This window comes from Sander vitreus, unplaced genomic scaffold, assembly GCF_031162955.1.
Source record: "Sander vitreus isolate 19-12246 unplaced genomic scaffold, sanVit1 ctg392_0, whole genome shotgun sequence".
In the NCBI taxonomy this organism is placed as follows: Eukaryota; Metazoa; Chordata; class Actinopteri; order Perciformes; family Percidae; genus Sander; species Sander vitreus.
The window spans coordinates 2,501-15,000 of NW_027595517.1; the positions used below are offsets into that span (position 1 = coordinate 2,501).

The 12,500-nt window shown below is 48.4% G+C and overlaps 1 protein-coding gene across 1 annotated transcript in view; it reads left to right on the forward strand.

The window, feature by feature from the left end:
- Positions 1 to 11,803, forward strand: part of bfsp2 (beaded filament structural protein 2, phakinin) — a 12,941-nt gene extending 1,138 nt beyond the window's left edge. The window contains exons 2-7 of the mRNA XM_078245148.1: positions 639 to 721; positions 1,793 to 1,949; positions 4,478 to 4,639; positions 6,024 to 6,152; positions 7,059 to 7,300; positions 11,422 to 11,803. Of these exons, the coding sequence (XP_078101274.1) occupies positions 639 to 721; positions 1,793 to 1,949; positions 4,478 to 4,639; positions 6,024 to 6,152; positions 7,059 to 7,300; positions 11,422 to 11,539 (891 nt within the window). The 3' untranslated portion in view covers positions 11,540 to 11,803. The remainder of the gene's footprint in view (positions 1 to 638; positions 722 to 1,792; positions 1,950 to 4,477; positions 4,640 to 6,023; positions 6,153 to 7,058; positions 7,301 to 11,421) is intronic.
- The last annotated feature ends 697 nt before the right edge of the window (positions 11,804 to 12,500 follow it).

Sequence of the window (12,500 nt, forward strand, 5' to 3'; positions counted from 1 at the left end):
CCATCCCGTCCCGAGCCCACAAAAATACTCCCGTCACATCCCAATTAAGTGACTGCCCCCCCAAAAACATCCTGTCCTACAAAATCCCAAGAGAAAAACTCCCAAATCCCGTCCTGCTCCCGTTTGGTTCCCTATGTTGTCTAAAGTTACCAGACTGTGTGTGTGTGTGTGTGTGTGTGTGTGTGTGTGTGTGCGTCAGTGTGTGTGTGTGTGTGTGTGTGTGTGTGTGTGTGTGTCTGTGTGTGTCTGTGTGTGTCTCTGTGTGTGTGTTCTTGTTTTACTATATTCGTGGGGTCCAAAAACCGTGAGGTTGTGGGGTCCCGACAGCTTTGTGGGCCCAAAATGCTGGACCCCCCAAGGTTAAAGGTGTGTTTGAGGGTTAAGACCTGGTTTTAGGATTAGGGTTAGAATGAGGTTCTGGTTAGGGTGAGGGTAAGGGTTAAGGTTAGGCATTTAGTGGTGATGGTTAAGGTTAGGGTAAGGGGCTAGGGAATGCATTATGTCAATGACGGGTCCCCACAAAGATAGTGAAACGCACTATGTGTGTGTGTGTGTGTGTGTGTGTGTGTGTGTGTGTGTGTGTGTGTGTGTGTGTGTACAGCTGCTTTCAGTTCTCTGGTTTCCTGTTTTTCCTGCAGGTCAGTGAAGCGATCCTGGACAACGCTCGGCTGATGCTGCAGACGGAGAATGTTCAGGCCAACGCAGAGGACTTCAAGGAGAGGTCAGAGGTCATACACACACACACACACACACACACACACACACACAGACATTGGTCTTCAAATGCCTCAATAACGCTGCTCCCCCTTTGCAGAACAATAATGAAACAGCAAAGTGGTACCAGAACCAGCACCCAGCAGCGTTAAGGCGACAGTAGCATCCCTGTCTGTAGAACATCATTTCCCAAACTGCATTTTCAGTACAAGGGGCAGAATGATGGACTGTCTGCCCGACCACTGACATGTTTCCAACAGTAGACACTTTAAATAACATACCAAACTGTGGCTAATTCAGGAACAGTCTGCTCTCATATTTAGTTTTTACGCTGTGCTCTCACTGTCCTTCCATTTTCATTTCATTTCTTTTTATTTCAAAAACCCTGTGATACACACATCAGATGACTGTTGAAGCTTATCTATGTTTTTTGTATCTGTCCCTATCTAAATAATCCTTTAAAAAAAAAACATAGACACACACACACACACACATAGACACACTCACATAGACACACACACACACACACACACACACATAGACACACTCACATAGACACACACACACACACACACACACACACACACACACACACACACTGAGCACACACACACACACACTAGCATACACACACACACACACACATGCACACACACACATATACACACACACACACACACACACACAGACACACGCTCACACACACACATAGACACACACACACACACACACACACACACACACACACACACATACACACACACACACATAGACACACACACACACACACACACACACACACACACACACACATAGACACACACACACACACACACACACACACACACACACACACACACACATAGACACACACACATAGACACACACACACACACACACACACATAGACACAGTGAGGGCTGAGGGCTAACTCCAGTGGTGTTCTTCACCTGTTTGGAAGGTTTTTGGGAGGAGTAACTAAGGTAGTACTAAGTAACTAAGGTAGTACTAAGTAACTAAGGTAGTACTAAGTAACTAAGGTAGTACTAAGTAACTAGGGTGTTTGTGGCTCCTGCAGGTTTGAGAACGAGCAGCCTTTCAGGAAGGCCGTGGAGGAGGAGATCAGCTCGCTGTACAAAGTGATGGAGGACGCCGACCTGACCAAGGCCGAGCTGGAGGAACAGATGGACAACATGAGAGCCGAGCTGAGAAACCTGGAGCTCAACCACGAGCAGGTCGCACCAAACTACTCAACACAAAACCAGCCTCACACACACAAAACCTAGCCTGACCAGCCAGCCCCACATCCAGATGCTGGTCTGGGTCTGACCCACATCCAGATGCTGGTCTGGGTCTGACCCACATCCAGATGTTGGGTCTGGGTCTGACCCACATCCAGATGTTGGGTCTGGGTATGACCCACATCCAGATGCTGGGTCTGACCCAAAATCAGATGTTGGTCTGGGTCTGACCCACATCCAGATGCTGGTCTAGGTCTGACCCACATCCAGATGCTGGGTCTGACCCACATCCAGATGCTGGTCTGGGTCTGACCCACATCCAGATGCTGGGTCTGACCCACATCAGATGTTGGTCTAGGTCTGACCCACATCCAGATGTTGGGTCTGGGTCTGACCCACAACCAGATGTTGAGTCTGGGTATGACCCACATCCAGATGTTGGTCTGGGTCTGACCCTCATCCAGTTGTGGGTCTGGGTCTGACCCACAACCAGATGCTGGTCTAGGTCTGACCCACATCCAGATGCTGGGTCTGACCCACATCCAGATGCTGGTCTAGGTCTGACCCACATCCAGATGCTGGGTCTGACCCACAACCAGATGTTGGTCTAGGTCTGACCCACATCCAGATGTTGGGTCTGGGTCTGACCCACATCCAGTTGTTGGGTCTGGGTCTGACCCACAACCAGATGTTGGGTCTGGGTATGACCCACATCCAGATGTTGGTCTGGGTCTGACCCTCATCCAGATGTTGGTCTGGGTCTGACCCACATCCAGATGCTGGGCTAGGTCTGACCCACATCCAGATGCTGAGTCTGACCCACATCCAGATGTTGGGTCTGGGTCTGACCCACATCCAGATGTTGGGTCTGGGTCTGACCCACAACCAGATGTTGGGTCTGGGTATGACCCACATCCAGATGTTGGTCTGGGTCTGACCCTCATCCAGATGTTGGTCTGGGTCTGACCCACATCCAGATGCTGGTCTGGGTATGACCCACATCCAGATGTTGGTCTGGGTCTGACCCACATCCAGATGCTGGGTCTGACCCACATCAGATGTTGGTCTGGGTCTGACCCACATCCAGATGTTGGTCTGGGTCTGACCCACATCCAGATGCTGGTCTGGGTCTGACCCACATCCAGATGTTGGGTCTGGGTCTGACCCACATCCAGATGTTGGTCTAGGTCTGACCCTCATCCAGATGTTGGTCTGGGTCTGACCCACATCCAGATGTTGGGTCTGGGTCTGACCCACAACCAGATGTTGGGTCCGGGAACTCCCCCATTGGCAGGGGCTCAATCTGAGGGGCGGGATAAACGGTTGTCTTTCAGATTCCCTCTGCACCAATAGGATAGCTCTCCAACCAATCAGAGCAGAGCTAGCTGATTAATTGATTGTCAATAGACAACTGCTGACTTTCACTGAGATTATTATCGTGTCTTATTCTGCATACTTCTGTCAGTACACTGCTAATGGTCACTGACCACTTCCTGCTGTAGATGACTGCTAATGGTCACTGACCACTTCCTGCTGTAGTCCACTGCTAATGGTCACTGACCACTTCCTGCTGTAGTCCCACTGCTAATGGTCACTGACCACTTCCTGCTGTAGATGACTGCTAATGGTCACTGACCACTTCCTGCTGTAGATGACTGCTAATGGTCACTGACCACTTCCTGCTGTAGATGACCGCTAATGGTCACTGACCACTTCCTGCTGTAGTCCCACCGCTAATGGTCACTGACCACTTCCTGCTGTAGTCCCACCGCTAATGGTCAAGACCACTTCCTGCTGTAGTCCTACTGCTAATGGTCACTGACCACTTCCTGCTGTAGTCCCACTGCTAATGGTCAAGACCACTTCCTGCTGTAGTCCACTGCTAATGGTCACTGACCACTTCCTGCTGTAGTCCCACCGCTAATGGTCACTGACCACTTCCTGCTGTAGTCCCACCGCTAATGGTCACTGACCACTTCCTGCTGTAGTCCCACTGCTAATGGTCACTGACCACTTCCTGCTGTAGTCCACTGCTAATGGTCACTGACCACTTCCTGCTGTAGTCCTCTGCGTGAAGACTGCATGGCCTGTATCTCGCTTAACATGTTTTCAGAAACATGTTTCGGTGAACTATTTTCATAAAATACGAGATCGTATTCTGAACGAGACGCCATTATGCCCGGTTGTGACATCCGGTAGAAGCCAGACCCACGTGACTCGTTCGTCCAATCAGCTGCCGGGCGACGTCCCTGGTCCCTCCCCTTTCCGCTTTGTAGTCCAGATGGCGCCCGTTTAGTGCGAGTAGGGTCCATCGTTCCACACTGAACTTTTGGACCGTTTTTTAGGGGGTCATCCTGGTACTTTCAGCGCGTTATCTCCACGATATACTTCAAACTAAGAGTTTGAAGTATATCTAAGTGTGACAGTAGGCGGTTTGAGACACAGCCTATGATTCATTTGATTGGTTTATTTATATTTCTGTGAGCAGGAAACTGACCCTAAATGTGCGTGTGTGCGTGCAGGATGTGCGCGCCCTCTACATTCAGATGGCGGGCCGAGACGTGGACGAGCCCGACTCGCCTATAGAAACCAGTCTGGACCAGATCCTGGCCTTTATCCGGAACCATTGGGAGAAAGTTACGGAGAGGAACCGAGCCGACACCGACAGCTACCTGGAGTGCAAGGTGAGGCTCAAAGTAACCCCCCCCCCTCTAACGGAGAAAACACTAAACCCCCTCTAACGGAGAAAACACTAACCCCCCCCCTCTAACGGAGAAAACACTAACCCCCCCTCTAACGGAGAGAACTGTAACCCCCCCCTCTAACGGACAGAACTGTAACCCCCCCTCTAACGGAGAAAACAGTAACCCCCCCCTCTAACGGAGAAAACAGTAACCCCCTCCTCTAACGGAGAAAACAGTAACCCCCCCTCTAATGGAGAAAACACTAACCCCCCCTCTAACGGAGAAAACAGTAACCCCCCTCTAACCGAGAAAACACTAACCCCCTTTAACGGAGAGAACTGTAACCCCCCCCTCTAATGGAGAGAACTGTAACCCCCCTCTAACAGAGAAAACACTAACCCCCTCTAACGGAGAAAACACTAACCCCCCCCTCTAACGGAGAAAACACTAACCCCCTCTAACGGAGAGAACTGTAACCCCCCCCTCTAACGGAGAGAACTGTAACCCCCCTCTCTAACGGAGAAAACAGTAACCCCCCCTCTAACGGAGAAAACACTAACCCCCTCTAACGGAGAAAACAGTAACCCCCCCAACGGAGAAAACAGTAACCCCCCCTCTAACGGAGAAAACACTAACCCCCTCTAACAGAGAAAACAGTAAACCCCCTCTAACGGAGAAAACACTAACCCCCTCTAATGGAGAGAACTGTAACCCCCCTCTAACGGAGAAAACAGTAAACCCCCTCTAACGGAGAAAACACTAACCCCCTCTAATGGAGAAAACACTAACCCCCTCTAACGGAGAGAACTGTAACCCCCCCTCTAACGGAGAAAACAGTAACCTCCCCCTCTAATGGAGAAAACACTAACCCCCCCCCCTCTAACGGAGAGAACTGTAACCCCCCCTCTAACGGAGAGAACTGTAACCCCCCCTCTAATGGAGAGAACTGTAACCCCCCTCTAACGGAGAGAACTGTAACCCCCCTCTCTAACGGAGTAAAACAGTAACCCCCCTCTAACGGAGAAAACACTAACCCCCTCTAACGGAGAAAACAGTAACCCCCCAACAGAGAAAACAGTAACCCCCCTCTAACGGAGAAAACACTAACCCCTCTAACGGAGAAAACACTAACCCCCCTGTAACGGAGAAAACAGTAACCCCCCCTCTAACGGAGAAAACAGCTGGAATGTTTTTAATAATAAGTCGGAATTTATATCTGTGTGTATGTATTGTGTGTGTGTGTGTGTGTGTGTGTGTGTGTGTGTGTGTGTGTATTGTGTGTGTATGTGTGTGTGTGTGTGTGTGTGTGTGTGTGTGTGTGTGTGTGTGTGTGTGTGTGTGTGTGTGTGTGTGTGTGTGTGTGTGTGTGTGTGTGTGTATACAGGAGTCTGAGTGTGTGAGTAGCAGCCTGAGTCCCGAGGAGCAGCAGCTGGAGTTCCTGAAGGCCGAGTGTAACGACGCAGGCTGTAAGATCCAGAGTCTGCAGGCCGAGACCGAGTCCATCCGAGCCCTGGTGAGTCACGCATGCCAACAAGTCTCAGGTCTCTGAGCTAGAGTCCAAGTCTCAGGTCTCTGAGCTAGAGTCCAAGTCTCAGGTTTCTGAGCTAGAGTCCAAGTCTCAAGTCTCTGAGCTAGAGTCCAAGTCAAGTCTCTGAGCTATAGTCCAAGTCTCAGGTCTCTGAGCTAGAGTCCAGGTCAAGTCTCTGAGCTAGAGTCCAAGTCAAGTCTCTGAGCTAGAGTCCAGGTCAAGTCTCTGAGCTATAGTCCAAGTCTCAGGTCTCTGAGCTAGAGTCCAGGTCAAGTCTCTGAGCTAGAGTCCAAGTCTCAAGTCTCTGAGCTAGAGTCCAAGTCAAGTCTCTGAGCTAGAGTCCAGGTCTCAAGTCTCTGAGCTAGAGTCCAGGTCAAGTCTCTGAGCTAGAGTCCAGGTCAAGTCTCTGAGCTAGAGTCCAAGTTAAGTCTCTGAGCTAGAGTCCAGGTCAAGTCTCTGAGCTAGAGTCCAAGTTAAGTCTCTGAGCTAGAGTCCAAGTTAAGTCTCTGAGCTAGAGTCCAGGTCAAGTCTCTGAGCTAGAGTCCAAGTCTCAAGTCTCTGAGCTAGAGTCCAAGTTAAGTCTCTGAGCTAGAGTCCAGGTTAAGTCTCTGAGCTAGAGTGTTCCAGTACTTTTCGTAGCTATATGTTCCATGTGTCTCTTATTTGAAGCTAATGTGTTAGCGCCTGATCCCTGCTGTCAGGAGTGTGGACCTTCATAGCTGAAAACATCGCTTTGGATAAAACAAAGTGTAATGTAATAGAATACATGTACAATGACAACAGGCTGAACTGGGGCGCACAAAATAACTCAATACACAATAATGTGTGTGTATATGTGTGTGTGTGTGTGTGTGTGTGTGTGTGTGTGTGTGTGTGTGTGTGTGTGTCTAGAAACGTGGTCTGGAGAACTCTCTGGGGGACGCCCGCCACTGGCACGACATTGAGCTGCAGAACCTGGGCTCGGTGGTGGCGAAGCTGGAGGCCGAGCTGTCCGACGTGCACGGCGAGATCGAGCAGCAGCGCCGGGACTACGACACGTTGCTTAGCAACAAGCAGCGGCTGGAGCAGGAGATCGCCATGTACCACGGCGTCCTGGACGGAGAGGAGAGCCGCTTCCAGCCGCCAGACACGCTGTGAGAACCATCTGTCGGTACGCGATCTGTGCTGCCTGCACGATCCAATATGCACATAACTACGTAGTACTCATACCTGCAAACTAGTCGCTTTTCGGCAATAATCACCGTCTTGAATGTCAACATATCATCATACATACATATATATATAATATATATACATATCTATATATATGTATATATACTTTACACCGTTTAGCGTTAGCTGTCAGCATTTAACCCTGTTTAATCCAGCTACTAGCTAGTGGTAGGCTACCGTTAGCTGCTGTCGAGCATAGTGTTAACTAGCTAGCGGTAGGCTAACATTAGCTGCTGTCGAGTATAGTGTTAACTAGCTAGCGGTAGGCTAACGTTAGCTGCTGTCGAGTATAGTGTTAACTAGCTAGCGGTAGGCTAACGTTAGCTGCTGTCGAGTATAGTGTTAACTAGCTAGCGGTAGGCTAACGTTGGCTGCTGTCGAGTATAGTGTTAACTAGCTAGCGGTAGGCTAACGTTGGCTGCTGTCGAGTATAGTGTTAACTAGCTAGCGGTAGGCTAACGTTGGCTGCTGTCGAGTATAGTGTTAACTAGCTAGCGGTAGGCTAACGTTGGCTGCTGTCGAGTATAGTGTTAACTAGCTAGCGGTAGGCTAACGTTAGCTGCTGTCGAATATAGTGTTAACTAGCTAGCGGTAGGCTAACGTTAGCTGCTGTCGAGTATAGTGTTAACTAGCTAGCGGTAGGCTACCGTTAGCTGCTGTCGAGTATAGTGTTAACTAGCTAGCGGTAGGCTAACGTTGGCTGCTGTCGAGTATAGTGTTAACTAGCTAGCGGTAGGCTAACGTTAGCTGCTGTCGAGTATAGTGTTAACTAGCTAGCGGTAGGCTAACGTTAGCTGCTGTCGAGTATAGTGTTAACTAGCTAGCGGTAGACTAACGTTAGCTGCTGTCGAGTATAGTGTTAACTAGCTAGCGGTAGGCTAACGTTAGCTGCTGTCGAGTATAGTGTTATCGAGTATAGTGTTAACTAGCTAGCGGTAGGCTAACGTTAGCTGCTGTCGAGTATAGTGTTAACTAGCTAGCGGTAAGCAAACGTTAGCTGCTGTCGAGTATAGTGTTAACTAGCTAGCGGTATGCTAACGTTAGCTGCTTTCGAGTATAGTGTTAACTAGCTAGCGGTAGGCTAACATTAGCTGCTGTCGAGTATGGTGTTAACTAGCTAGCGGTAGGCTAACGTTAGCTGCTGTCGAGTATAGTGTTAACTAGCTAGCGGTAGGCTAACGTTAGCTGCTGTTGAGTATAGTGTTAACTAGCTAGCGGTAGGCTAACGTTAGCTGCTGTCGAGTATAGTGTTAACTAGCGTCACATGCAGCAGGGTTTGTGTTTCAGAGCAGCAGAGAGAAGAGCAGACATATCAGTGGAGCCAGATTTTCGTCTGTATGCAAACGTCAACATGGAACGGATTCATCTGGGTTCATGTCTTTAACGGTTTATTTTTTCTCAGATTAATTAATCGAACTGACAGCCCTAATATATATATATATATACAACTGGCGGCATATTTTCGTCCTAAATAAACACCGGAGCGACCACCGCCGGACAAATCATTAATATTTTAGTTTTTAACTTAACAAAAGACCCTCAAACTAAAACCTGAAACGTTCAAATATATAACAGCTGTTACTTCTACTTTACTTTAAAATACAACTAATCAGTACTTGTCTTTATAGGTATTACTGTAACGTCTTAATGTAGCTGTAGCCGGCTTCTCCCAGGGTTTAGTTTGAGTTAACGTTATTTTAGACTGAATCAAGCTGTGAGCTAGCGCTTAGCCAAATTAGCTGCTAGCTAAACTAGCGTTAGCTTCCCGGTGGAGGCTAATGGCAGACCGCTACAGTGTCCTCGTAAAACAGGATTATCATCTTGTGCGTATGGGATCGTGCAGGCAGCACATTCATGTATTCATGGCTACAGGAGTGTCTCTGTGTGTGCTTGGTGTTGGTGATGCATCCTAATGTGTGTCTGTGTACTTCTACCTGTGTCTACTGTGTATGGTACTTGTGTTGTGTTTTTCTCATGCCATCAACCTGCCAGGTGTCATAATCTGGAACAGTGATTGTGTCATTTTTATTTGTCTGTGTCTACGTCTTTCGTGTTTTATGTGTATTTGTTGTATTGTTGTAGTGTATATATTGTTTTTAAGCCTTCAATCCAACCCGTTCTCATTCGTTTGGACAGTGGCTGTCAGCGTCTGATGCGACGAAAAAGGCGTCTTTCAGCGTGTTTGTGTAACGCACCGGGGAGAGCAGCAGTTAGAGAGGATTTAGAGAGGAGTAAGGAGGTTGGTTGGGGGGGGGGTCAAACACAGGACTTTCACCAGGAGAGCGGGGTTCACGTCCCGCTTGTCACGTTTGCTATAGTCGCTTTTTTCTTTCCTCCCGCGTGTCACAGAACCGTACGCCCACCCACGACCCTTTCCTTAACATAACTGCGTCAAAAGGAACGGCAATAGTCCCGACCAAGCACGTTTACTTATAGCTCTAAAGGGACGTCAATAGTCCCGACCACGTTTACTTATAGCCCTAAAGGGGACGTCAATAGTCCCGACCAAGCACGTTTACTTATAGCTCTAAAGGGGACGTCAATAGTCCCGACCAAGCACGTTTACTTATAGCGCTAAAGGGGACGTCAATAGTCCCGACCAAGCTCGTTTACTTATAGAGCTAAAGGGGACGTCAATAGTCCCGACCAAGCACGTTTACTTATAGCTCTAAAGGGGACGTCAATAGTCCCGACCAAGCTCGTTTACTTATAGCTCTAAAGGGGACGTCAATAGTCCCGACCAAGCACGTTACTTATAGCTCTAAAGGGGACGTCAATAGTCCCGACCAAGCACGTTACTTATAGCTCTAAAGGGGACGTCAATAGTCCCGACCAAGCACGTTTACTTATAGCTCTAAAGGGGACGTCAATAGTCCCGACCAAGCACGTTTACTTATAGCTCTAAAGGGGACGTCAATAGTCCCGACCAAGCACGTTTACTTATAGCTCTAAAGGGGACGGCAATAGTCCCGACCAAGCACGTTTACTTATAGCGCTAAAGGGACGTCAATAGTCCCGACCAAGCACGTTTACTTATAGCTCTAAAGGGACGGCAATAGTCCCGACCAAGCACGTTTACTTATAGCGCTAAAGGGGACGTCAATAGTCCCGACCAAGCACGTTTACTTATAGCTCTAAAGGGGACGTCAATAGTCCCGACCAAGAACGTTTACTTATAGCTCTAAAGGGACGTCAATAGTCCCGACCAAGCACGTTTACTTATAGCTCTAAAGGGACGTCAATAGTCCCGACCAAGCACATTTACTTATAGCGCTAAAGGAACGGCAATAGTCCCGACCAAGCACGTTTATTTATAGCTCCATGAACCGTACCAACCCTAATATCGCTCGTCTGTCTGTCTGTCTGTCTATCTGTCTGTCTGTCTATCTCTCTATCTATCTGTCTGTCTGTCTATCTGTCTGTCTATCTCTCTGTCTGTCTATCTGTCTGTCTGTCTGTCTATCTATCTGTCTGTCTATCTCTCTATCTATCTGTCTGTCTGTCTATCTGTCTGTCTATCTATCTATCTGTCTATCTATCTGTCTGTCTGTCTGTCTGTCTGTCTATCTCTGTCTGTCTGTCTATCTCTCTATCTCTCTCTGTCTGTCTATCTATCTGTCTATCTATCTCTCTGTCTGTCTATCTATCTGTCTGTCTGTCTATCTATCTGTCTGTCTATCTCTCTATCTATCTCTCTGTCTGTCTATCTATCTCTCTATCTATCTGTCTGTCTGTCTGTCTATCTCTCTGTCTGTCTATCTGTCTGTCTATCTATCTATCTGTCTATCTGTCTGTCTATCTCTCTGTCTATCTCTCTATCTATCTCTCTATCTGTCTGTCTGTCTGTCTGTCTGTCTATCTATCTGTCTGTCTATCTCTCTATCTGTCTATCTATCTGTCTGTCTATCTGTCTATCTGTCTGTCTATCTCTCTGTCTATCTATCTGTCTGTCTATCTGTCTATCTATCTGTCTGTCTATCTCTCTATCTGTCTGTCTGTCTATCTGTATAATATGTATAATGATTGTTGAATACCTGTGCAGGTGTCCAGGTGTGCACTCAGAGGCTGAGGGGGCAACAGGTGTGTCTGCCGACTCCAGGACCCCCGGCCAGCTGATCCAGGACCCCCAGCCAGCTGATCCAGGACCCCCAGCCAGCTGATCCAGGACCCCCGGCCAGCTGTTCCCAGCTGATCACGGACTAAATCCTGCAGAGGGTTCTGGTTTCTGGATGCTTTGTGACTCTGAGGTGAACTGGTCTCTGGGACTCTGTGTGAACGTGTGAACCAGGAGTGTTAATCACACGTTTATAACCATATTATATCCACAACGATACCATAGTTACTGACATCACGGTCTGCCACGCTACGGTTTGGACGCAGGGCGGCACAATGAAGGGGAATGTTATGGGAATGTTATGGGAATGTTGTGGGAATGTTGTGGGAATGTTATGGGAATGTTATGGGAATGTTGTGGGAATCTCAATAATAAACATTTAAAACTGGACTAAACCGGTATGAAGTCGGGGTGATTTGTCTTGTGTGAATCAGAAAGCAACTAAAACATGATTTGACACTTTGATAGAGCTCAGACGATATTGATCCTGAGGAAGCTTCTGGATCTGGTTCTGGATCTGGTTCTGGATCTGGATCTGGTTCTGGTTCTGGATCCGGTTCTGGATCTGGTTCTGGATCTGGATCCGGTTCTGGTTCTGGATCTGGATCCGGTTCTGGATCTGGTTCTGCTTGTGAATCTGGTTCTGGATCTAAACTGGGTGCAGCAACCCAACGGACAACACGCTGCAATACTCTCTAGACCAGTGGGTCCCAACCTTTCTCCTTGCCTCCCCCCCCCCCCATTCATGTCTAAGAAAAGCTGAGCCCCCCCCTACTCATGTCTAAGAAAAGATGAGCTCCCCCCACTCATGTCTAAGAAAAGCAGAGCCCCCCCCTACTCATGTCTAAAAGCTGAGCCCCCCCTACTCATGTCTAAAAGCTGAGCCCCCCCCTACTCATGTCTAAGAAAAGCTGAGCCCCCCCCATACTCATGTCTAAGAAAAGCTGAGACCCCCCCCATTCATGTCTAAGAAAAGCTGAGCCCCCCTACTCATGTCTAAGAAAAGC